The sequence below is a fragment of the Macaca thibetana genome, chromosome 16 (genome assembly GCF_024542745.1).
Source record: "Macaca thibetana thibetana isolate TM-01 chromosome 16, ASM2454274v1, whole genome shotgun sequence".
NCBI classification, from domain to species: Eukaryota; Metazoa; Chordata; class Mammalia; order Primates; family Cercopithecidae; genus Macaca; species Macaca thibetana.
This window is the reverse complement of record NC_065593.1, coordinates 75,524,074-75,546,975: the sequence shown is the minus strand read 5'-3', so window position 1 is coordinate 75,546,975 and position 22,902 is coordinate 75,524,074. Positions and strand designations below refer to the sequence as shown.

Below are 22,902 nucleotides of genomic sequence, written 5' to 3'. Positions count from 1 at the left end.
TAACAGTGGCTGTGTGAGAAAGTGTGTGTTTCTGGCATGTGTGCCTGTGAAGATGCATATGTGAATAGGATGTGGGTGTGTGGGTGTGTGACGGTGACCCTGCCAGGGTGTGAGCATGTGGTGTGATGAAGGAGGACAGGGGGTGCACAGGTTAGGGAGTAGGAACTATAGACTTGCTTTGTATAGTGAGAGTTTCAGGATTTTTCTTTTTCTTTTCTTTCTTTTTTTTTTTTTTTTGAGACCGAGTTTCACTCTTGTTGCCCAGGCTGGAGTGCAATGGCGTGATCTCGGTTCACTGCAACCTCCGTCTGCCAGGTTCCAAGCTATTCTCCTGCCTCAGCCTCCCGAGTAGCTGGGATTACAGGCACTATGCCCAGCTAATTTTTGTATTTTTGGTAGAGACAGAGTTTCACCACGTTGGTCAGGCTGATCTGGAACTCCTGACCTCAGGTGATCTGCCTGCCTCGCCCTCCCAAAGTGCTGGGATTACAGGCATGAACCACCATGCCTGGCACTTTAGGGTTTTTAAAACAGTTTGCCATTTGTTGTTGCACTAACCCTTTGAGGAAGGGATTGTTATCTTGATTTTATAGGTGAGGATTCAGAGGGCTAGGGAGATCAAGTGACTAGTCAGAGGTGACACAGGCTGCGAAGTGCTGGATTTAAGCTCAGGTCCTCGCCAGCCTATTTGTCTCGTAAGAAGTGAAGGCAGGGTGGGGTGCGGTGGCTCACGTCTGTAATCCCAGCACTTTGGGAGGCTGAGGTGGGAGGATCACACGAGGTCAGGAGTTCGAGACCAGCCTAGCCAACATGATATAACCCTATCTTTACTAAAAATTAAAAAATTAGCTGGGCCTGGTGGCACATGCCTGTAATCCTAGCTACTTGGGAGGCCGAGGCAGGAGAATCGCTTGAAGCCAGGAGGTGGAGGTTGCAGCGAGCTGAGATGGCGCCATTGCACTCCAGCCTGGGTGACGGAGTGAGACTCTGTCTCAAAAAAAAAAAAAAGAAAGAAAATGTGGGAACAGAGGGTACCCTAGGGACTGGGACAGGATCCCCTTTGCCTGTCCACCTTCCATTCTTACCTTCATCATTGATGTAGGCGTCCCAGTCAAAGGTATCGTTGGTGGCCCAGCTTGCATGGCTGTTCCACGTGTCGTTGGCATACCATGAGTCATTGCCATACCACATCTCATTGCCATACCATGTGTCATTGCCGTACCACGTGTCATTACCGTACCACGTGGTGTTGGTGTCGTTGAACGGCGGGGGCCAGCGCACACACTTCTGCCTCAGGTTTCCCATGAAGAGCTGCAGTCCCACCAGCGCAAAGACGCTCAGGCAGAAGACAGTGAGGATCATCACATCTGACAGCTTTTTCACCGACTGGATCAGGGCCCCCACAATCGTCTTTAGCCCTGACCGCAGAGAGGGCAAGGATAATGGCAGGGGGCAGTGCAGGGTGATAACAGAGCCCCCCAGCCTCCACCACCAAGCTTTTTCCTACTCCATCTTCAAGGCTTGACTTACTGAGCACCACTACTTCCCTGAAGCCTTCTGAAATTAACCCCACCCTTCTCTGATCACATCCTCAATCTGGAGCCTTCAAATGGCCACAGATGCTCAGCCACTAGGAGAAGGAACTATAAAGACCTAATGGGCTGTTGCCTGACCTATAGAGCAAACAAAGGCATAGAGTGGAGCTTAATACATGTCACTAGGTTAACGCTCTCAAAGTGTGTTCAACAGAACACTAATCTCCCATGCTGTGCCCTTAAAAAGCAGGGGGTTGATAATGTTTGGGAAAAGCTGCGCTCTAGATTCTGCTCTTGGAGAGTCATTATGTAGATGATTCTATCAAAGGTTCTGAAAAGTCCTGCAGAAATAAACAAAACCTTTATTTGTGTTTATTTATTTATTTAGAGACAGAGTCTCGTTCTGTTATCCAGGCTGGAATGCAGTGGCATGATCTTGGCTCACTGCAATCTCTGCCTCCTGGGTTCAAGTGATTCTCCTGCCTCAGCCTCCCAAGTAGCTGGGATTACAGGTGTGTGCCACCACACCCAGTTCGTTTTTTGGATTTTTTGTATTTTTAGTAGGGATGAGGTTTCACTATGTTGGACAGGCTGGTCTCGAAGTCCTGGCCTCAAGTAATCAGCCTGCCTCAGCCTCCCAAAGTGCTGGGATTACAGGCATGAGCCACCTCGCCCGGCCTATTAAACAAAAACTTTAATCTCACGTATCCTTAACATATTTGACCATAGAACCCTTTTCCTTAAAATGCCTAGTAACATCCGAGGAACAGCAGAACCTCTAGACTGACCTTGAAACATCATTATATTCTTTAGACAGACAAAGGCATAAACGATGCTGAAAGAATCCCAGCACAGATTCCCATCACCTATGGAAGAGCCATAACTTCTTCCTTGGGCCTAATCATAGTGCCTCTTGCGTTAATATGACTTCATTTCCTTTTCTTATCCTGATATGGAAAACAAATGCTTGGCAGCCTCCTTATAAAAGCTCTCCTGCGCCCCGAGGATGCCGGCAGCTGGCACAGAGGAAAGGCAACGCCATCTTGCTCAGTGGCCAATGTACAGTGTGGAATTTTGGAAATGCTTCCTCTCGTGGGTCTGACACCTTCCTCGGCTGCAGTCAGAGGGCCTTAGACTAGAAGAGAGCTCAGATGCTTTCTTCCTTTTCTTTTTCTTTTTCCCTTTCTTCCCTTCCTTCCCTTCCTTCCCTTCCTTCCCTTCCTTCCCTTCCTTCCCTTCCTTCCCTTTCTCTCTTTCTCTCTTTCTCTCTTTCTTTCTTTCTTTTTTTGATATAGAGTCTTGCTCTGTTGCCCAGGCTGGAGTGCAGTGGTGTGATCTCGGGTCACTGCAACCTCCGCCTCTTTGATTCAAGCAATTCTCCTGCCTCAACCTCCCAGGTAACTGGGATTACAGGCACGTGCCACGATGCCCAGCTTATTTTTGTATTTTTAGTAGAGACGGGGTTTCACCATGTTGGCCAGGCTGGTCTCGAAGTCCTGACCTCAAGTGATTCACCCGTCTCGGCCTCCCAAAGTGCTGGGATTACAGGCGTGGGCCACCACACCTGGCCTCAGGTACTTTCTCACATTAGGATTTAACAGTTTCCCCTCTTCTGAGAGCCTGATCTCTATCCTTTTTCTTTTTCTCCTTTACTGGGAGAGAATCTCCAGTTTCTCCACATGCTTTTGTGCGGGTCTGAATGATCGGATTCTATTGATTACATGCTTCTTGATGCATTACTTTGGAATTGCCCTGGCCTTATTGCTCAGCAGGTGCCTGCTGTGTTCCTAATTGAGCCCTCAGGGCTCTGACCTTTCCTCATGGAGTCCTTTTGTGTCTCTCTCTGCTCTGCTTGGTCTGCTTATTTTATTGAGCACACGCATATATATCACAAACCACGGGTCAGGGGCTGTGAGGGCCTTACGGATATTAAGGCATTTAATCCTTACAACAATCTAAAGAGTGGTACTATTAGTCTCCATATTCTACAGATAAGGAAACTGAGACATGGACAGGGTGAGGCACTTGCCCAAAGTTAAAGTTAGGAAGTAGTAGAGGTGAGAATTGAAACCAGGCAGTCAGGCTCCAGAATCTGTGCTTTTTTTTTTTTTTGAGACAGAGTCTTGTTCTTTTTCCCAGGCTGGAGTGCAGTGGCAAGACTACAGCTCATGGCAGCCTCAATCTCCTGGGCTCAAACTATCCTCCCGCCTCAGCCTCCCAAGTAGCTGGGACTATAGGAGAGCATAACCAGGCCCAGCTAATTTCTTTCTTTTTTTTTTTTTTTGAGATGGAATCTCACTCTGTTGCCCAGGCTGTAGTGCAGTGGCATGATTTTGGCTCACTGCCACCTCTGTCCCCTAGGTTCAAGTGATCCTCCTGCCTCAGCCTCCTGAGTAGATGGGACTACAGGTGCACACCACCATGCCAGGCTAATTTTTGTATTTTTAGTAGAGACAGGGTTTTGCTTTGTTGGCCAGGCTGGTCTCAAACTCCTGACCTTAGTTGATCCACCCGCCTCAGCCTCCCAAAGTGCTGGGATTACAGGCATGAGCCACCGTACCCAGCTGAGTCTGTGCTCTTAACAACCTTGCCATGCTGCCTCTCAAATGCCTATCCTTCCAAGTAGAACTCCTTCTGCCCTCTGGTCACATGGGCCCCTCTGTATCCTGGCTTTGCTGTGAGTTCTACAAAAACACCAGCCTGGGAGTGTTGTGACACTGAGTCAGGTTCCAGGCCTGCGCATGGTACGGGGGTCTCTTGGCTCAGGCAGAGGGTCCCTGCACCTTCCCAGTACCTGGGATGACCGTGATGGTTTTGAGGGCCCGCAGCACCCGGAAGGTCCTCAAGGCTGAGATGTTGCCCAAGTCCACAAACTCTGTCAGGTACCTGGGTAGGGGGTGGAAGGGTGTGGGGACTATCAGAGGCTGGGGTGGGTGGTAGGACAAAAATCAGGGCTTCTCCAGGCCTGGAATGAGGATTCCCAAGAAATTGGGTGTACCACAGGGTCTGGGGGGCAGGGAAGACACCCCAAATCTCCTCTGGGAGCCCAAGAGTTGGGAAAGACAGTGCAGGAGCTCTGGGGGAGTGGGGATGGCAAAGACAGCCTGGCTTGCCCAGCAGGTTGAGGGCCCATGGGCCTGTGGGTCAGGGCTGCCTCATGTGATTATCAGGAGTCCATCAGGAAAGCTCTGAGCCAGACCCTGAGAATGGCAGTTTCTAGAATTGTGCAGCTCCCTATCTGCACAACTGATCAATGTCCCCTGCAGCCCTCAGCCCAAGGCAGCTGCCCTCTTTGAGGCCTGGCCCCGTCCCCTCACCCACTCCAGCCTCAGGATGTCCTGGGGCCCCTGCTCACGCCATCATGATGACGCTGAAGTCCAGCCAGTTCCAGGGGTCCCGGAGGAATGTGAAGTCGTCGACACAGAAGCCTCGGGCCAGTATCTTGATGAGAGACTCAAAGGTGTAGATCCCCGTGAAGGTGTACCTGTGGGGGAGAGGGCCGGCCAGGGCAGACATGTCACCCGGGCAGGGGTGAGTGTGGCAACGACAGACCCCTAGAAGGGAGGGACACAGAAATAAAATATGCCACTCAGGTGGCTAAGGACACTAGCGAGTGATAGTGTGGCCACCCCGGGGGCTCAAGGTGTGGATGAGGGTCACAGTGACAGTATGTCTCCCTGAAAGACAAGAGCAGCGTCACACAGAGGTGTAGACACCTGAAACGGGCTATGTCCCAGGGCTGGGGAGCTCAGGGAGCAGGGAGACTTACTCCACATTCTTGGACCAGGGAGGCGGGTCACTCATGGTCATGAAGACGCAGTTGGTCAAGATGGTGATCATGATGAACATGCTGAACAGCGTGGGGCAGGGTCAAGGAAAGTGAGGAAGCAGCTAGGATGGGAGGTGACAGAGGGTCTCCTGGGCCAGAGCACCCCATCTTGCCCATCCCAAACCCCTTCCGCCTCTCCCGTCTCAGGCAGGATATGCGTGGATGAGCACCTTGATGGCCCCACGCCTGACCAGGCTGAAGGGGCTCAGCAGGTAGAGAGCAGGTGTGGCGGAGAAGCGGAAGATGGCCTTGCCCTTGTTGAGTACGATGAAGGTCTAAGGTGGGGAGAGAGGCTGTGAGGCCCGGGGACAGACAGATGGACAGCAGACAGACAGAGGGGGGGCCCTCCCAGCCCAGACCTTCTTGTCACTGTAGTAGGGATCCAGGTCCTCCAGGGGGATGCCGATGACCTCCGGTGGGGGGTCCCCATAGATCATAGGTAGGTTCTTGCCAGCCTCCAAGTCACTTCGTGGCTTCCGTTCGGGCTCCTCGATCTCCATCTGCTTGTTCCGCTGCAGCCGGGCTTCCTCCTCCACCGCCCGCTGTTCTATGGCTGCCAGGGACTCCCGGGTGAAGGGGCGCAAGCAATCAGGGCCCAGAGGCACCAGGGTGCACAGAGATGGTCTGGCCATCCTCGCATCCTGGGCTCAGAGACCAGGAGGGTGGTGAGTGGCCAGGGGAGCTGCAGTGCGCAGCCCTGGAGTGCTGGGCGGCCGCCCCTCCCTGGGCCGGCCGTCCACTCCTCACCTCCTGCTTGCCCAGTGGCTGAGCCGGGGAGGTGGGCGTGCAGACTCTGTCGGGACTGGGAGATGTACCTGCAAGGCCCAGGTGCTGCTGCTACACGGGTGCTGGGCACAGAGCATCACCCCTGGCCCCACACCACGCTTTCCCCAGCAGTGGCAGGGGCTGCCCCCAGGACCGACGGCAAACCAACCAGATTCTTTGTGGCCTTGGGACTTGGGACCAACACCCTCGTGCCTTTGACTGCCTCCTGGGCTCAAGCTCCAGGAACTGTGTGGCTTCAGCCTAATGGGACAGAGAGAGAATCACAGTTGACTGTGCTCAGTTGACCTCTGGATGGGCCAAGATGAGGGGCCTGGTTGGGGGATTAGCCCAGAGTGGGACTGGCACAGGAACTTCATCCTGAGGGCCAATGTGGAACCTGATATTGACCACCTGGAGATGTAGGTGGAGACCATGAAGGTGGCAGCCAGGCTCTGTGCAAAAAGGTTGCTGTGATTGATTAGTGATGTCTGCCAGGGGCGCAAGGAGGAAGAATGTGGTGCCTCTGCCTGTATTTGCCATCCCTGGCCTGGAGGGAAGGGTAAAGGAAGATGGGGGTGGGTGTGGATTCCTCTTTTCTGACCTTTGGAGTACTTGGTGTTGGGCTGGGAGAGGGAAGAAGGAAGGGCCTTGGGCCCGGTAGAGGTCTCCCAGCAGTTCCTTCCCACCGCCCTGGGGGACCTAGCCCACTGGGCAGGCAGGGGGAACTGGGAGAGGAACACTGAGTCTGGAGAGCTGCGGATGCTAACATGGAAGAGAAGGACATACAGGGAAGGTCACAGGGACAAGGAGATAGACAACTCCAACGGTGGGGGCAGGGCTAGAGCTCCTGGGGACTGCTTTTGGCTGGTGGATGCACATACTGGATGGGGGGAAGGGGCACCCACCAGGAGCCTTTGATGCCTGTGAGCATTGTGTGGACTGGGCCCCACCTGGCCCCTCTCCCCTTCTGCCCAGCCCTCCAGAGCCTGTTCCCTGTAGAAGGGAAGGAGGATCACTTATTGCAAATGGCCCTGGGGGAATGATCACATCAGCAGGCAGTTGCAGAGAGACCCCTGCAGCCCAGCTGCACACAGCCACCGCGAGACCCACATGGACAGACCTGGAGCCACCCCTGCACCACAGAGACCTGGACAGACCCCTAGAGACTCCCAAAGCCACACCTGAGGGTGGCCCTCTCCCAGTGGACCTTGACCCCTGCAGCAGCGCTCCCGTCCTGGTCAGCACAGGCACTTCTCAGGCTTGATCAACAGGTGGGGAGGGCGGCCAGGGAGAGGCCAGAGTCATTGGGCAGAGCTGGCCACGCCCCCATGCCTGGCTTCCCAGCTGCTCCCTACAGCACCCAGGGAGTCGTGTTTCCACGGGGATGACTCTGCTTATTCCTGCCAACCCTGCCCTCAGCTGCTCATTGGCCCCCATCGTGAGCATGGGCGTGTACGTGCATACACACTTACACACACAGGCACACGCACGCACACCTGGCCTGGAGCCACCCCTCATGCAGACCTTCCCAGTTGCATCTCACAGCTCTGTCATATACCTTGCCACCTTCCTCCCCATCACCCACCCCACATACACCCCTACATGCTGCTTGTCACTACGCAGAAGGTGCCAACCAGCCAGATGGCTTTGAAGAGACCCCTGGGCTGCTGTGCACCCACCCAGTCCACAGTCCCTGCTGCGACGATCCTCCTGTCCTGATACTGCTCACTCTCTTCATTACAGGAGCCCAAGTAGGGCCACAAAAGCCCACAGACACATAGTCTGGCTCCCAACCCCAGCACTCGAGGAAATGACTCTCACCTGAGTCACCAGAGCTCCCCAGGGGACAGATCCAGTGTTTTCTTCCCCACCGGCCCTCCTGAGCTTCCCACACTGCTCACCACCTTTCTTCTTGGGAGCAGGACATCACCTGCGCATCTGGCCACTCTCCCCAGCTCTGCCCTGGGACCTGCCCCTTCCCTGCCCCTGGAAGATGCTTCTTCTCTGAGGCCTGTTCTGCAGCCTGTGTTTTTTTTTTTTTTTTGCACAGCGCCCTTCAAAATGTTCACTTCCTCCTAATTTCCTCTTCTCCTATGCCTCCATTACCCCTGAGGTCTGGCTGTTTTGTAATGTGAGGGAAAGAATGTCCTCACTGGTTCCACTTGTTAAAGCTGGCTTTGGTTGGTGGTTGCCCGAAGCATCTTGGTGGTAGATCTGGCCAGTTCCACACCCTACTGAGGCTCCCTCTCCAGTGTCACTGCCCTTTCCACCCTCCACCCCTCACCTGCTCTGTTCAAATAACCTCCCTGAGTAGTGACATGCTCCTGTAGTCCCAGCTACAGAGGCAGGAGGATCCCTTAAGCTCAGGAGTTCAAGGCTGCAGTGAGCCACGATGGTGCCACTGGTCCTCTAGCCTGGGTGACAGAGTGAGACCCTGTCTCAAAAACCAACTGAAAAAACCCCTCCCACTGGGTTCTCCCCTAGGCTACCATAAATATTTGTAAAATCACAAATTTCACCCCTGCTTAAATATTTAATGGCTTTCCACTGCTTAAGAGTAAGTCCTAAGCCCTACCCAGGGCTCCCAAGGCCCTCCATGATCAGATCCCTACCTCATCGCCTACCCTTCCCCCATCCTCTGGCCATGCTACCTCCATTTTCATAAATGGGCCAAGCTATTTCCCACCCTCCTGCCCTAACCCCCATGTCTTTGCTTGTGGTTTGCTCTCCTCCCAGAGCACCCATCTTCTTTGTCTCCCTGGAGAGCTTCCATTCATCTTTCTAGACTCAACCCACACAAAAACCATCTCCTCCAGGAAGGCCTCCCTGGGTACCCTGGCCGGGTGGAACTCTCCCCTTGTTTGTGTCACCAGCTCAATAAAAGTTTATCAAATGAATAAGTGAGTGAATTACAGAGGCACTCCACCTTAGCTCTTTTCTCCTTTAAACATACCCTGAACCTAAATCATAACCAGAAACCATATCTCCTCTGAAATCACCACTTCAAGCTCTCCCCTTGTCCCTGCCACCTCAGCTCCTGGCTCAGGGGCCCGGTTGCTATAATCTTTGGGCATCTTCAATTCTTTGACCCTGCACTTTCTCCCTCTCCATCAGACTGCTTCTGACTTCATGTCCCTCCTCATGTAGCCTCACTTAGAAGATCACCATTCTGGTCCCTCCTCCACAACTCCCAGGGTGTGATCTCTCTCCTTCTATCACACTGTCCTGGGGAACCCCTAAACTGCATGTCCCCAGCTCTGTTTTTCCAAAGTCATCCCTGAGCTGGAGAAATGTGGCTGGGGAAATGGTATGACCAGGTTGAGCTCATCTTAAATTCATGGTCACATACTCTGGGTTTGTCCTCAATCCTGCCAGCCCTGTAGTGTGGATTTTTCTGGTAGGCTCACTTTTCCACTTTTTGAAAAGAACTATTTCATGCCTTCTCCTCTTTCCTCAGACCTCCACATTCCTCCCCATGTGCCTCCCAGCTGATGGTCTTCCCTGGGGAAGGAAGAACCACCACACACTGTCAAATCCACAGAACCGTCTCCCCATCCCACCCCGTCTTCCTCCATCTTGTTAGAATAATAATAATAAGCAAGAATCAGGCTTTCCTGGGGCTCAGGACCCCAGCCCCTCTTGCTTCTCAGAGATCTTTCCAGGTGTCCTCTCTCTACGGCCCATCCACTTCTCCCCATCTGTGAACAGACTCTAGTTTCCCCACTTTAAAAACAATGGCAGTAGTGACAAAACTCCCCTTCTGGCCCCACACCTCCCTGCATCTGTTGCCCTATTTTCCTGTTCCTCTTCAGAGTAAAACTTCTTAGAAAGTGTCTACACCAGCTGTCTTGACTTCCTTACCTTTCATTCTCTCTCCAATCCATTCCAACCTGGCTTCCCTTTCCCTCAACTGAAACTACTTTTGTCAAGTCACTAACACCCTCCCTGCTGCCAAGTCCAGTGAACACGCTTCTGTCCTCAGCTCCATACAGCCCAGTTGGCCACAGCCCCTTTCTGGAAGCACTTGATTCTCGCAGCCTCCATGGAAGCTGCTCACTGTTTACCTTCCACATCCCTGGCTGCTCTGTATCACTTTCCTCTGCTTGTCCTGATTTCTCTCCCCAGTCTCTAAGGTTTTTCAGGGTTCAAGCTGGTTCGGGGCGGCATCATTCCTATGACTATAAATAATGTCGTGGGGCCAGGCACAGTGTCTCACGCCTATAATCCCAGTGCTTTGGGAGGCCAAGGTGGGAGGATCGTTTGAGCCTAGGAATTGGAGACCAGTCTGGGCCACAAAGTGAGACCCTGTCTCCACGAAAAATAAAATAATTAACTGGGTGTGATGGTGTGTGCCTATAGTCCCAGCTATTCAGGAGGCTGAGGCAGGAGGATCACTTGAACCCAAGGAAGTGGAGTCTGCAGTGAGCTGTGATTGCGCTACTGCACTCCAGCCTGGGCGACAGAGCAAGACCCTGTCTCTAAAAATCAATAAATACAATAAAATAATAAATCAATTATAAAATAATAAGTTCATGAATAAAATAATAGTCATGTCATGGGAATGTGATAGACGTCTCTCTTGAAGTCCAGGCTGGTATATTCAACTGCCCCTGGACGGCTCCACTGGGATGGCTCACACCCTCCCAACTGCAATCAGACGTTTGCATTTTCCACTGTTCCACCCAGGAAATGGCATCACTGCTATTGGCTGCTCAAATAAAAAATTAGGGTGTCTCCCTGAATTCTCCTTTTCCTTCACCTTCCACACCCAGCCTGTCCAAAGTTCTATTAATATCATCTCCAACATACACCTATACTTGACATTTTTCCATCTCCCTGGGTCCATACCACAACAGTCTCTTACAATAGCCTGTTTCCTGCTATCTGCTTTTGCACACACGCCCTCCGAATCAGGCCCCTAAAATAGCCATGAATCTTTTAAAAACAAAAACTAGTCATGCTGTTTCTCCTTTTAAAATTCTCCAGGCTGGGCGCAGTGGTTCACGCCTGTAATCCCAGCACTTTGGGAGGCCGAGGCAGGTGGATCACCTGAGGTCAGGAGTTCAAGACGAGCCTGACCAACATGGTGAAACTGCATGTCTACTTAAAATGCAAAAATTAGCCAGACGTGGTGGTGGGCAACTGTAATCCCAGGTACTCAGGAGGCTAAGGCAGGAGAATCGTTTGAGCCTTGGAGAGAGAGGTTGCAATAAGCTGAGATCATGCCACTGCATTCCAGCCTGGGCGACAGAGTGAGACTCTGTCTCAAAAAAATAAAATAAAATAAAATATACATAATAAAATAAAATTCTCCAGTAATTTCTTGTTACACTTAGAGTAAACCTAACCTTACCATAGTGGCCTCCTTGGCCTGGTGATCGAACCTCTCACCTTTGTCTCCTGATCTGCCCCTCCAGTCTCACTGGCCTCCTTCCAGCTCCTTGACCACTGCACTGGCTCCTGCTCTTGGCCTCCACCCAGCTCCTGCTCCCCCTAGGTCCCTCTTCCCTCTCCCCTTTCACGTGGATTTTCCTTCTCATCCCTCTGTGCTAAGCTCAAACGTCCCCTCTTCCAAGGGGCCTTCCTTCTCCTTCACTCCCCGTGACAGACCCCTGTATTTTTCTTGACATCATATATCATAATTTGTAATCACTTGCTTATTTGCCTTATGTATTTGTCTGTCACCCTCACTAGGCTGAAACACCAAGAGAACAGCGACTGTGTCTGCCCAGTCCCAACACTGTGCACACAGTAGGCACTTAATAAGTGTCTGTTGAATGAATGAGCGAATGGGGCCTTGGATACAGACCTTTCCAGGGATACAATGGATTCTGATATGTTTCTTTGATTCAGTCATTCATCTACCCATTTATTCATTCTGTTTGTGGGCTGGAAGCTGAGCTGGGCATGAGTAGGACAGAAAGCTGCCACAGCTGACAGTCCTGGGGGAGGTAGACGTGGCACATGGCGGCTGAGACACAAGGAGATGGTGAGGCCTGCCCTCAAGAGGGGAGTTGACTATGTTTTGCGAGTTTGAGTGGATTACTTCCAAGTAGGGGGAGGAAAGATGTGGCTTTTCAGTTGGGCCTCGAAGGATGAGTGAGTCAGGAACACAGGGAAGTGGAGGGGAAGGACATCCCAAGGGGCGAGAATAACCAGAGCAAAGACAGGCAGGACGCAGGGAACTCCCTCATGTGTAGCACAGAAGCTGTTTAGGGGCTTGGGGGCAGGGAAGATGGCAGCTGGGCCAGGGCTTGCTGCAGGCCTGAGGGTCTGGACTTCAACCTGTAGCCTCGGGGAGCCACTCACAGGGCAGGTGGGCTGGGGTGGCGCCATCATTGGCAGCATGTGTGGTCCTCTGGTCCACACTTTCCGTGTGTCTAGAATAGAGAGCATGAGTTGTGTTGTTTCAACGGGCAGCAGTGGAGGAATGGAAGGATGTCTGGGATGTACGAACGGTGACTTCCTGGCAGGGACAAAGCACCAACAAAGCCCCAGGAGATAAGTCAGGCGATGGGCTGGCCATCTCCATGTGTCTCCCTAGGCCACAGGCAGAAGTAATGGGGCCAAGATGACAGCTCCTGCTGTCCTTCCACTCGCCTCCACCCCCGAGTTATCCCCTGAGATGTGGCAGCTGAGGGTCTGGGGGAGCTCCAGGCAACCTCCTCCCAGTGAATTTAAGAATGTTGGAGTCTGTGGGCCATGGTGGCTCACGTCTGTAATCCCAGCTCTTTGGGAAGGCGAGGGAGGAGGACTGCTTGAGTTCAGGAGTTCAAGACCAGCCTCGGCAACATAGTGAGACCCTGTCTCTACTAAAAAATGAAACAAATCAGCCGGGGTTGGTAGTGTGCGCCTGTGGTCTCAGCTACTTGGGAGATGGAGCGGGAGGATCACTTGAGCCGCAGTGAGCTATGACGGTGTCACTGCATGCCAGCCTGGATGACAGAGTGAGACCCTGTTTCAAAAAAAGAAAAAAAAGAATGTTGGAGTCACAAGGACTTGAGAGCAACAAGTCCGACTCCCTCATTTTGCAGATGGAGAAACTAAGGCCCAGAGAGGACCAGAACTCACCCAGAGCTCACATATTTATTCATTCAACAAACATTTTCTGAACACCTGCTACAGCGTGCTGGGCTGTGGTCTGGGTGCCAGGGCAGACTGCGGCAGTGGCAAAGTCCCTGTCCTCACTGAGCTTGCATTCCAGAGGGAGGGGGCAGGCGGTAAATAGGGAAGCAAATAAGATAATTTTAGCGAGTGATAAATGAGAAGCTGAGCCAAGACTCAAACCCAGCTCCTCAGGAGCCAGGGCTGGAGTCTGTTTCACAAGCGAAAAGTCCCATGGAACCTCCGTTGAAATGAAAGTTTGGGCGGAAGTGGTGGGCAAATTCAGGCCATCCTGGGGGCCTGGAAGTGGTGAGCTGACAGGGATGCGGGGGGAGGGGTTGGGAGTCTGAGAGCCAGGCTGGGGCCAGCTGTCTTCGGGCAGGGAGCCGAGGCTGAGGACGCTGGAGGGCGAGGCAGCTCTTCTCTGGAGTGGGTCCAGCCCTGCATTGTCTCTCTCTGTGGTGCAGCCAGATCGGAACACCCAATTCCAGATATAGTCTGATCACAGAGGCCTTTTCTCCCTGGCCTGGAGACCCTTTATTCATTCTGCGATGGCATCACTTCTTCCACAGCCCAAACAAAGCTGGGGTTTGCAGTCACTCCTAGGTCTTTTCCTCATGAGCTGGGGTCTAATTAGGTCTTCCCCTTCTTATGCACTGTGCAACGGATTTTTCTCTTTTAAACCCATGTGCACCTCACAAAATAGTAGTATCTTGAATCCAACAACGTATGAAAAGAATTATACACCACGATCAAGTGGAATTTATCTCAGGTATGCAAGGCAGGTTCAACATTTGAAAATCAGATGGGACGCGGTGGTTTATGCCTGTAATCCAGCACTTTGGGAGACCAAGGTGGGCAGATTGCTTGAGCACAGTTCGAGAACAACCTGGACAACATGGTGAAACCTCATCTCTACAAAAAGTACAAAAAGTTAGCTGGGTGTGTGCGGTGGTGGCCACCTACAGTTGCAGCTAACCAGGAAGCTGAGGTGGGAGGATCACCTGAGCTCTGGAGGTCAAGGCTACAGTGAGCCGTGATCACACCACTGCACTCCAGCCTGAGTGACAGAGTGAGACCTTGTTGCAAAAAAAAAAAAAAAAATCAATTAACGTAATCCATCACATCAACAGGCTAAAGAAGAAAGATCACATAATCATATCAATAGATGCAGCAAAAGCATTTGACAAAATGCAGCTCCCATTCATGATGAAGTCTCAGCAAACTAGAAGTAGAGGGAAACTTCCTGAAGTTAACAGAGTGTTTACCAGGAAACCTACAACTAAAATTGCTTTGTTTTTTGTTTGTTTGTTTGTTTTTTGACAGAGCTTCATTCTTGTTGCCCAGGGTGGAGTGCAATGGAGTAATCTCGGCTGCAACCTCCGCCTCCTGGGTTCAAGCAATTCTCCTGCCTCAGCCTCTTAAGTATCTGGGATTACAGGTATGCACCACCATGCCTGGGTAATTTTGTATTTTTTTTAGTAGAGACTGCGTTTCACCATGTTGGTCAGGCTGGTCTCGACCTCCTGACCTCAGGTGATCCACCCACCTCCCAAAGCGCTGGGATTACAGGCATGAGCCACCATGCCTGGCCTAACATTGCTCTCTATGGTGAGAAACTCACAGCTTTCCCACTTAGATCACGATCAAGGTAAGGCTGTCCCCTCTCACCACAACTTTCCAGCATCGGACTGGAAGTCCCAGCTAATGCAATAGGACAAGAAAATGAAATAAAAGGTATTCTGACTGGGAAGGAAGAAATAAAACTATCTTTGTTCACAAATGATGTGATTGTCTAAGTACAAAATCAGAATCAACACGAAAATTTGTAGAACTAATCATGATAACAGCAGGGTTGCAGGATACAAGGTTAATATAAATCCAGATGCAGGATTTTACATCTTCCTCTACTTAAGTTCCCTTTGCTCATTGTACCTCTTCACCTCCAGTCCTCTGAAGGTCAGCTGGATCTTGATTTTTCTTCAGTTCAAGGCCATCCCTCACAGCTGAGTGTCTCTGATCCTGTCCCAAATTATTGGCCAGGCAAAGCTCAGGACAGATCTCCCTCCCTATCCCCATTATATCCTTCTAGAACCTTCCCTCATGGGACAACTACGCTTTTGGTGAGGGTTCTTCAAACATCCAGAAATCCACCCAGCTGAAGTGCATCAGCCTGAAATCCCCAAAGTGGTCTCAGCCATGCCCCTGCCAGCCTGGAATATAAAAGCCACTGTAAGGTACTAATATGGTTGGACTCTGTATCCCTACCCAAATCTCATGTTGTAGCTCCCATAATTCCCACATGTTAGGAGGGACGCAGTGAGAGATAATTGAATCACGGGGGTGGATCTTTCCTGTGCTGTTCTCATGATACTGAATTAAGTCTCATGAAAATTTGATGGTTTTAAAAATGGAAAGTTTCCCTGCACAAGGTCTCTCTCTCTCCCTTCACCTGCTGCCATCCATGTAAGATGCGACTTGCTCCTCCCTGCCTTCTGCCATGATTATGAGGCTTCCCCAGGCATGAGGAGCTGTAAGCCCAATAAACCTCTTTATTTTGTAAAGTGCCCAGTCTGGGCACTGTCTTTATCAGCAGCGTGAAAACAGACTAATACAGGTACTCTCTTGGAAGATTGAGAATGAATGTGATCTGCCCCTCACTGCCTTCCCTGTTAACTCCAGAGTACATCCTTCCAGATGCAGAGGTGGCAGGTTGCTTGCTGGCCTTGCTCAGGCACCAGCCATCTCCCCTCTTGCCAACCAAGCATGCTCTTCATCTCTGGCAAAGCTGCTAGCTACCCACAAGGATCTACTGTTTTGTTTCTCTATGGATTGGGAGCAAAATGATCAAGTATCATCTGCGGCCAGTGGAGACCCCTCACCCCCAAGCTTCACCTGCAGTGGGGGCTCAGACTTGGAACTTCCTGGGAGTCTAAAACAGACCAGACTTCTTTGTCCTGGCCAAAGACAGCACCGGGCATCCGGGTGGCCCACTTCCCAAATTCCTATGTTCCTGCTATGGCCCAGCTCCAGGAGTGAAAAATCCATCCCTGTGTCCCCCCGGGGTTGTAAGTCTCAAGTCACAACTTTTTCTCGGCTGGGGCAGGTTGGGGGTGGGGATGGGAAGGGGGTAGCTGTATTGTTTCTCTGCCAGCACTTAGGTCCTGGAGAGGAGGAAGAGTGGCCTGTGCCTTGGCAGGCAGGGGCCTAGAGGAAGTCACCCCAGGTGGCCCTCCCCTCCTGGCCTGACACTCTGCAGAGGAAATCTGCTCTGAGAGACTTTGGAGGGAGGCCTGGAGCCAGTAGCCTCGGGCGGAAACCTCCAGACACTCAGGGACCCAGAGAGTTCCGGAAACCAACTGGGGTGATGTTGGGGTGGGCTCCTGGGTGAGAGATGGGCAAAGCTGATTGCATTTTCCATGGGGGCTCACTAGGTCAGAACAAGCCTTTCTGTTTTAAGCTCCTGATTCAACCAGCCTGATAACTTGTTCTACCCAAAGGGTAAGAGTAACAGTGGTGGCCATGTTTATTTCGCACCTACTGTATGCCACAGTTGGTTTCCTATTCAGGATGTATGCGCAGGCCCTCCTTTCATGATCAGCCCCATTCCCTGACAATTTCCAAAGGCTCTCCAAGAACACTGGTTAGTTTTGTTTTTGCTTTTTTTTTTTTTTTTTTTTTTTTGAGACAAAGTCTCACTTTGTCACCCAGGCTGGAGTGCAGTGGCACGATCTCAGCTCATTGCAACCTCTGCCCCCCGGGTTCAAGCAATTCTGTCTGTCTCAGCCTCCCAAGTAGCTGGGATTACAGGTGCCCACCACCATGCCTGGCTAATTTTTGTTGGCCAGGCTGGTCTTGAACTCCTGGACTCAAGTGATTCACCTACCTCAGCCTCTCAAAGTGCTGGGATTACAGGCATGCGCTACCGCACCCGGCCAACTGGTTTGTTTTTCCCCAACTTTCTTCCTCCTCTCCCAAACCTGACCCTTTTCCTCTACCCAGAGTGCTTCTAACAGGTTCAGGTCTGATGAAATAAAAGCCCACAAACATGCTGTTTGGGTTTCAGGCACTGTGACCGCTTCCCACTAACTTCTCCCGGCTCATCTGTCGGCCCCAGAAGCTTTTCTCCCTAAACACAAGGTTCCAGAGTGGGTTTCTCCTCCCAAGTCTGAGCCTTAAGTTAAAAGAATTTGTAAGATGTGGAATTCTGAGTTTCAGTCAGCTTGGGAAAGATTTTCCTTAGTGTGGGAGGGGCTGGTTTCTCTGGCCCCCAAATCTCCATGCAGTCACCTGTTGTGCTGACGTGCACAAGTCCACGAGGTGGAGGCTTAAGAAATATTTCTAGATGAAAAGTTATCACGGACATGTTCATTTGGAGCTTATCACGTGCCAGGCACTGTCCTAGGGACTTCACTTTCATCATCCTAGCTAACCAGCAGTGGAGTCAGGACTCAAATGCAGCTCTCTCTCATGCCAAGCCCCTGCGCCTGCTACTACAGACTCGGCCTCCTTCCAGCCCTTTGGGGAACTGGGCTAGGCATAGCTGCCCTCCCTCAGCACGGGGCCCACCCAGGTTGAGGTCCCACTCAGTTTGCTCCCTGGGCCAGCCTGACCCTCAACCATCTATCCCCTTCAAAGGGCAGGCCAGATCCTTGGGCCAAGCCCCTCAGAGGCGTGGGCTGGGGTTGGCATCTGGTAGGTCCTGGTAGGGTCATGCTCAGGATTCCTCAGGCTTTGTGCTGGGAGCTGTGTGTGGGAGGGGTCAGTGGGGGAAGAGAAACACAGGTCAATTTGCACCAATTGACCCTCATACATCCCCTGACCCCCATATGGCCTACTTGGATGCAGGCACATGCCTTTGCCAGTGTACACACACACACACACACACACACACACACACACACACACTCATTGCCTCTGTGAGTCATTTCCCAGCTGCTCAAAAGGGTGGGGAGGCTAATTTGTTCCACTCAGGCTCAGGGCTTCCTGCCCTCTGTTGGCTTGGATCTTTCTTTTAAAATATTTTCTAGAGATAGGGTCTCACTATATTGCCCAGGATGGGCTCAAACTCCTGAGGTCAGTTGATCCTCCTGCCTCAGCCTCTCAGGTAGCTGGGACTACAGGTGTGTACCACCATGCCTGGCATCAGATCTTTTTAAGGAGCCCCTGAGCATGACAGCCTCCCAAACTGGTATGTGCACATCCTGTACACACACATCTAAGCCCACTTCCCCTGCCCTTGGACACATCGTCCCTGAGCATAGAGCTACCTCCCTTCCCCTGCCTGCTCCTCGAAGCAGTGGGTCCACGGAGAGGCCACCAAGAGGCCTGCTCACACCGAATCCTGGGCCTGGAGAACTCCAGGCAACCTGGCTCCCCATTCCCTCCATCCGTCCCCAGCCATCCGGGGAGGGTGGCCTTTGAGTCCTCCCGACTTGAGACAGGGGAGCTGGGGGCACAGTCACCAGCACTAGAGAAGAGGCTTTTCAGCAACAACCTGAAACCTGGAGGAAGGAAAGGCTGACACCCGGCTCCCCTGCTCCCACGACTGCAAGCACGACCCCTTCAGGAGCTACGCCCTGCCGCTCACTCTGGGAAAGTCCTCCACCCCAGAAAGTACTCCCAGGATGTTTCCTCCCCAGCTACTCTTTGGAGAGCCTTCTCCAAAGCTAGACTGATTGCGAACTTGCCAACCTCAAAAAAAGCTAAGCATTGACGGCAGAGCTTACTGAAAGGTGGGCTGGAAGGACCCTGCTCTGTTGCTCTGGCATCATGGCCATCATGGCCACATCTGCAAACCACAGGCCCTCATGGAAGGGGCTCTGCAGTCCACTTTATAGAAGGACCCTCACCCAGCTGGGCGCAGTGGCTCAAGCCTGTAATCCCAGCACTTTGGGAGGCCAAGGCAGGTGGATCACTGGAGGTCAGGAGTTAGAGACCAGCCTGGTCAACATGGTGAAACCTCATCTCTACTAAAAATAAAAAAAAAAAAAAAAAAAAAAAAGTAGCTGGGCGTGGTGGCAGATGCCTGTAATCCCAGCTACTTGGGAGGCTGAGACAGGACAGTCACTTGAGTCTGGGAGGTGGAGGTTCCAGTGAACCGAGGTTGCACCACTGCACTCCAGCCTGGGCGACAGAGTGAGACTCCATTAAAAAAAAAAAAAAAAAGGCCCGTCACCCAAGGGAGACCAGATAGGGAAAAAAATGTCCACCCCTGACCCCCAGCTCTGAAGGGTGCCCAGAACTGAACAAAGCCATCCTTCTTGTAACTCCTTCCCTCCTTCTCTTTTCCCTGGGACGAGACATTTTATGTCAGGGTCACAGACTGGCAATAGTCACAATAATACTGGTGAACACATATGTAGAGCCGGTTACATGCCAAGCACTGTTCCAGGCACCTCACATGTCCACGAGCATATTAAATTCTCACCCTGACCCTGTTATCACCCCCATTTGACAGATGAGGACACTGAGGGACAGGGGAGATAAGTAACTCACCAGATGGTATTTATACAGTAAACTGGGATTGAAAGGAACTCGGGCTCTTAATCAGGAGGTGGACTGTGACCTTCAAGCACCTATGGGCTAGGTGGGGGTGCCTGGTTTCACAGTCCAGTTCAAAAACAGGATAGGGGCCAGCAACTATTAGAGTTTCACTCTTTCCTTTTATGCAAGGGCTCTTGGCAGAGGGCCCTGCCAGGGCACTGTGTCTTCCCCACCACTCCTACTGTCCCTAGGCTCCTTGAGCCCCCCTCTCTTCTCCAGCAGCCCATCCCCCCAACAAGGGCTGTTGACTGAAAACTGCAGGGAATAAAAATAGCTGTTGCTGATGAGGCAGAATGGGGGCCAGCACACATGAAAGACGGGGGCAGGGGTGCTGCAGGGAACCTGGGATCCCCCAGCCCCAACGAGCACCTTCCAATGGAGCCACGGGGGACCTGGCCTGTTCCTGCCACAGCAGGGCTAGGGACCCCTGCCGAAGTCACCAGAACTGCTGGAAGTCCCACACCTGCCCCAGCCGTAGGGCTGCCCATGAGACCCACTGCCCTCTGCCCCCACCCTGCCTTGCACCAGTCAGCTTCCTCCCCAGGGAGTGGGGGCCTTGGCCTCTGTGGGCACAGCCCTGGCCACTCGCGAGCTGTGCGCCCCAGGGAAGTGACAGGAGTCAAGGGCCTGACCGTTTGTATAACCTGTTCCATGGTCCTTGACACCCTCTTCCAGCGTCCCCTCCCTTCTCCCAAGCTGCTCTCTGGGGCCTCAGGGCCAGATTTTCCGTTTGGCGAGAGCCTTTCTACCCTTCCCTGCAGGTTCCAATCCTTCCTGCCTCTCTGGTTATGCCTCCTCCAGGAGCCTTCTCAGAACCCCGCCCCGCCCTGAAGATGCACTGTCCCCACCCCCACCATCATCAGATCTGTCCTCCTTTCTGATGGCCAGAGTTGTCCCCAAAAGGCAGACGCCTTGTCACACCCACCCCAACACCTGACAAAGAGTTCCGTGCCTTCAGCACCAAACTCGGGGCTTCCCTGGACCTGGCCTGGGGTCATAGCAGAGACCCTGGTGACAAAAGCCAGCAGAGCAGGTCTTGACCGACACTCAGGCCAGTCTTGAGCTGAGGAGAAGCTCCCTGAGGCTGAGCTCGCACCCCATGCAGGTTTCCAACCAGAAATGACGAGCAGGGCCAGGCTGGGATGGGAGCCACCTACGAAGGACCCTCCGTTGCCTTCCCCAAGCCCCCTAAAATCCCAGCACAATTCCTTGAGAGATACCAGGAATGGAGAGGGGGAGGGCTGCTGAGGAGCCTGCGGGCAGGGCACGTGTGGCCAGGGGGCTGGGCAGGCCCTTACCCTGCTCACCTTTTCTTGGTCGCCCTGCCTGACACAAGTTCCAAGGTCCTTGGGTCTATTTACATGGTCCCGCACAGGTGATGTGGCTCCAAATGCTAGCACAGTGACCATAGCTGTCCATACCACCACCACACAGAGTGAGGCCACTGGCCACAGGGAGGGGACTTGGGGATGGCCCGGAAGAATCTGGAGGGTCCTGGTAGAATAAGCCCTCCCTGCCTCCAAACTACGTCCCCCCAACTCCACTCAGGCCACTCTGCCTTCTCCACCAGCCACAGCCCACCGCAGCAGGGAGGAAGGGACGGGGCTGTGTTCTGTGCCAGCCCCGATCCCCGGACCCCACTCTCCAGCCCTGTGTCTCCTCCTAAGAGCCCCCCAGACCCCTTCTGGCCCCCCAGAGTCCCCTTTTTGCTGTGGTCACATATTCTTCCCCTCAAGCTGGGCTTTATGGATCCGGTCCCCATGTCCCCCTCGCCTTCCCGGCAGGTCTCAGTGCTCTCGACTTCTCTAGGAAAAGAGCCCAGCCGCGCCGGGTGGGCTGGGGGAGGGGCAGGGACGTGGGCAGAGCCTGGGATGTGTCCTCTGCTGGCATCTCGCAGATTCCTGTTCTCAGCAGAGCAAAGGAGCCGCCGGCACCCCCCACCCCGGCCTCCTGCCGCACTCCTCCCCCCACAGCCCTGCCTCTGAGCCATGCAAACAGGCCAAGCAAAGTCACTGTTTCAGCTCCTTGCTCTCCTCTCCTGAAGAAACTGCAGCCCCGTTCTGTGTCCCTTGGGTCACCCATGCCCCTCCAGAGCCAAGCCTTAGCCCGTGGGCTGTTTGTGACCAGAACAAGGAATCTTGCTGAGGGCAGTGACAGTTTGCCAGGCAGGGGCAGAAGGAACAGATGACGGGACAGAGAGAGGCAAGTCTGGGGCCAGAGAGAGGGCCCAGGCACCAGAAGTTTCGGCAGGGGCTGTGGGACAGAGCGGGGCTCAGGCCGCAGAGCCCCGTGTGGGCAGGCGGTCAGCAGTACCCAGAACAAAGTGGTGACTTCCTCAGAGCCACGCTGGGGTTCGGGCCAGAGAGGTCTCCCCCTGGGGGTGGCCTGCCCCTTGGGGTACCCAGCCCGGAGCGGGTGTGGGGGCGCAGTACTCACTATTGGACGGGAGCAGAGCGGTTGCTGACAAGCCCAGAGCGCCGTGCCCACCTCAGGCTGGGGCTGGAACTCTGGGGGACTTGGCTGGGGGGCCGGGCCGGCGAGGACAGCTGCTGCCGCTGATGTCACAGGGTCATGAGTGAAACCTGAGGACTGGGCCAATCTTCAGGTGGGAGCCTCGGTCACACTTCCCTCGCCGGGTGTGCTCTGGACTCAGCCTGCTTGGCTCCGGCCTCACCGCTTGGGCTCCAGCCTCACTGCTCTAGGAGTGACAGACTCCCGGGCACACGCACCTATTCACACGGACACACACACACTCACTCACTGGGACACATGTATGAGCCTACATAAGTGGTTCCTCTCCCAACCTGGACAGTTTACACAGGCTCACCTCACACTCGAATCTCCACACTTATTCCCAGAAGCACTCCTGAGGTACACACTGGCTCACACTCAGTCACTCGAGTGCACACTCACAGACACACCCACACAAAAGCTGTGCTCCCACAGGCTCAGTCATGTGCAAATCACCCTTCATACGTTCACGCAGATGCTTCCTCTGCTGTTATACCCGTTCACACACACGCCTCCAGCTCACATGCACAAACACACTTGTACCCACGCAGCAGTCTTGTGCATATACACAGGGCTTCTAGTTGCGCCCACAGGCACACTTGTGTCCCGAGC

General features: G+C 53.1%; 1 protein-coding gene across 1 annotated transcript in view; it reads right to left on the bottom strand.

The window, feature by feature from the left end:
* SCN4A (sodium voltage-gated channel alpha subunit 4) overlaps positions 1-22,471 on the bottom strand; it is a 50,515-nt gene extending 28,044 nt beyond the window's left edge. Inside the window, exons 1-7 of the mRNA XM_050764922.1 lie at positions 22,216-22,471; positions 5,724-6,390; positions 5,522-5,639; positions 5,305-5,395; positions 4,891-5,019; positions 4,330-4,421; positions 1,086-1,418 (exon numbers count right to left, since the gene is read on the bottom strand). Coding sequence (XP_050620879.1) covers positions 1,086-1,418; positions 4,330-4,421; positions 4,891-5,019; positions 5,305-5,395; positions 5,522-5,639; positions 5,724-5,996 — 1,036 coding nt within the window. The 5' untranslated portion in view covers positions 5,997-6,390; positions 22,216-22,471. The remainder of the gene's footprint in view (positions 1-1,085; positions 1,419-4,329; positions 4,422-4,890; positions 5,020-5,304; positions 5,396-5,521; positions 5,640-5,723; positions 6,391-22,215) is intronic.
* Between the last annotated feature and the right edge of the window lie 431 nt (positions 22,472-22,902).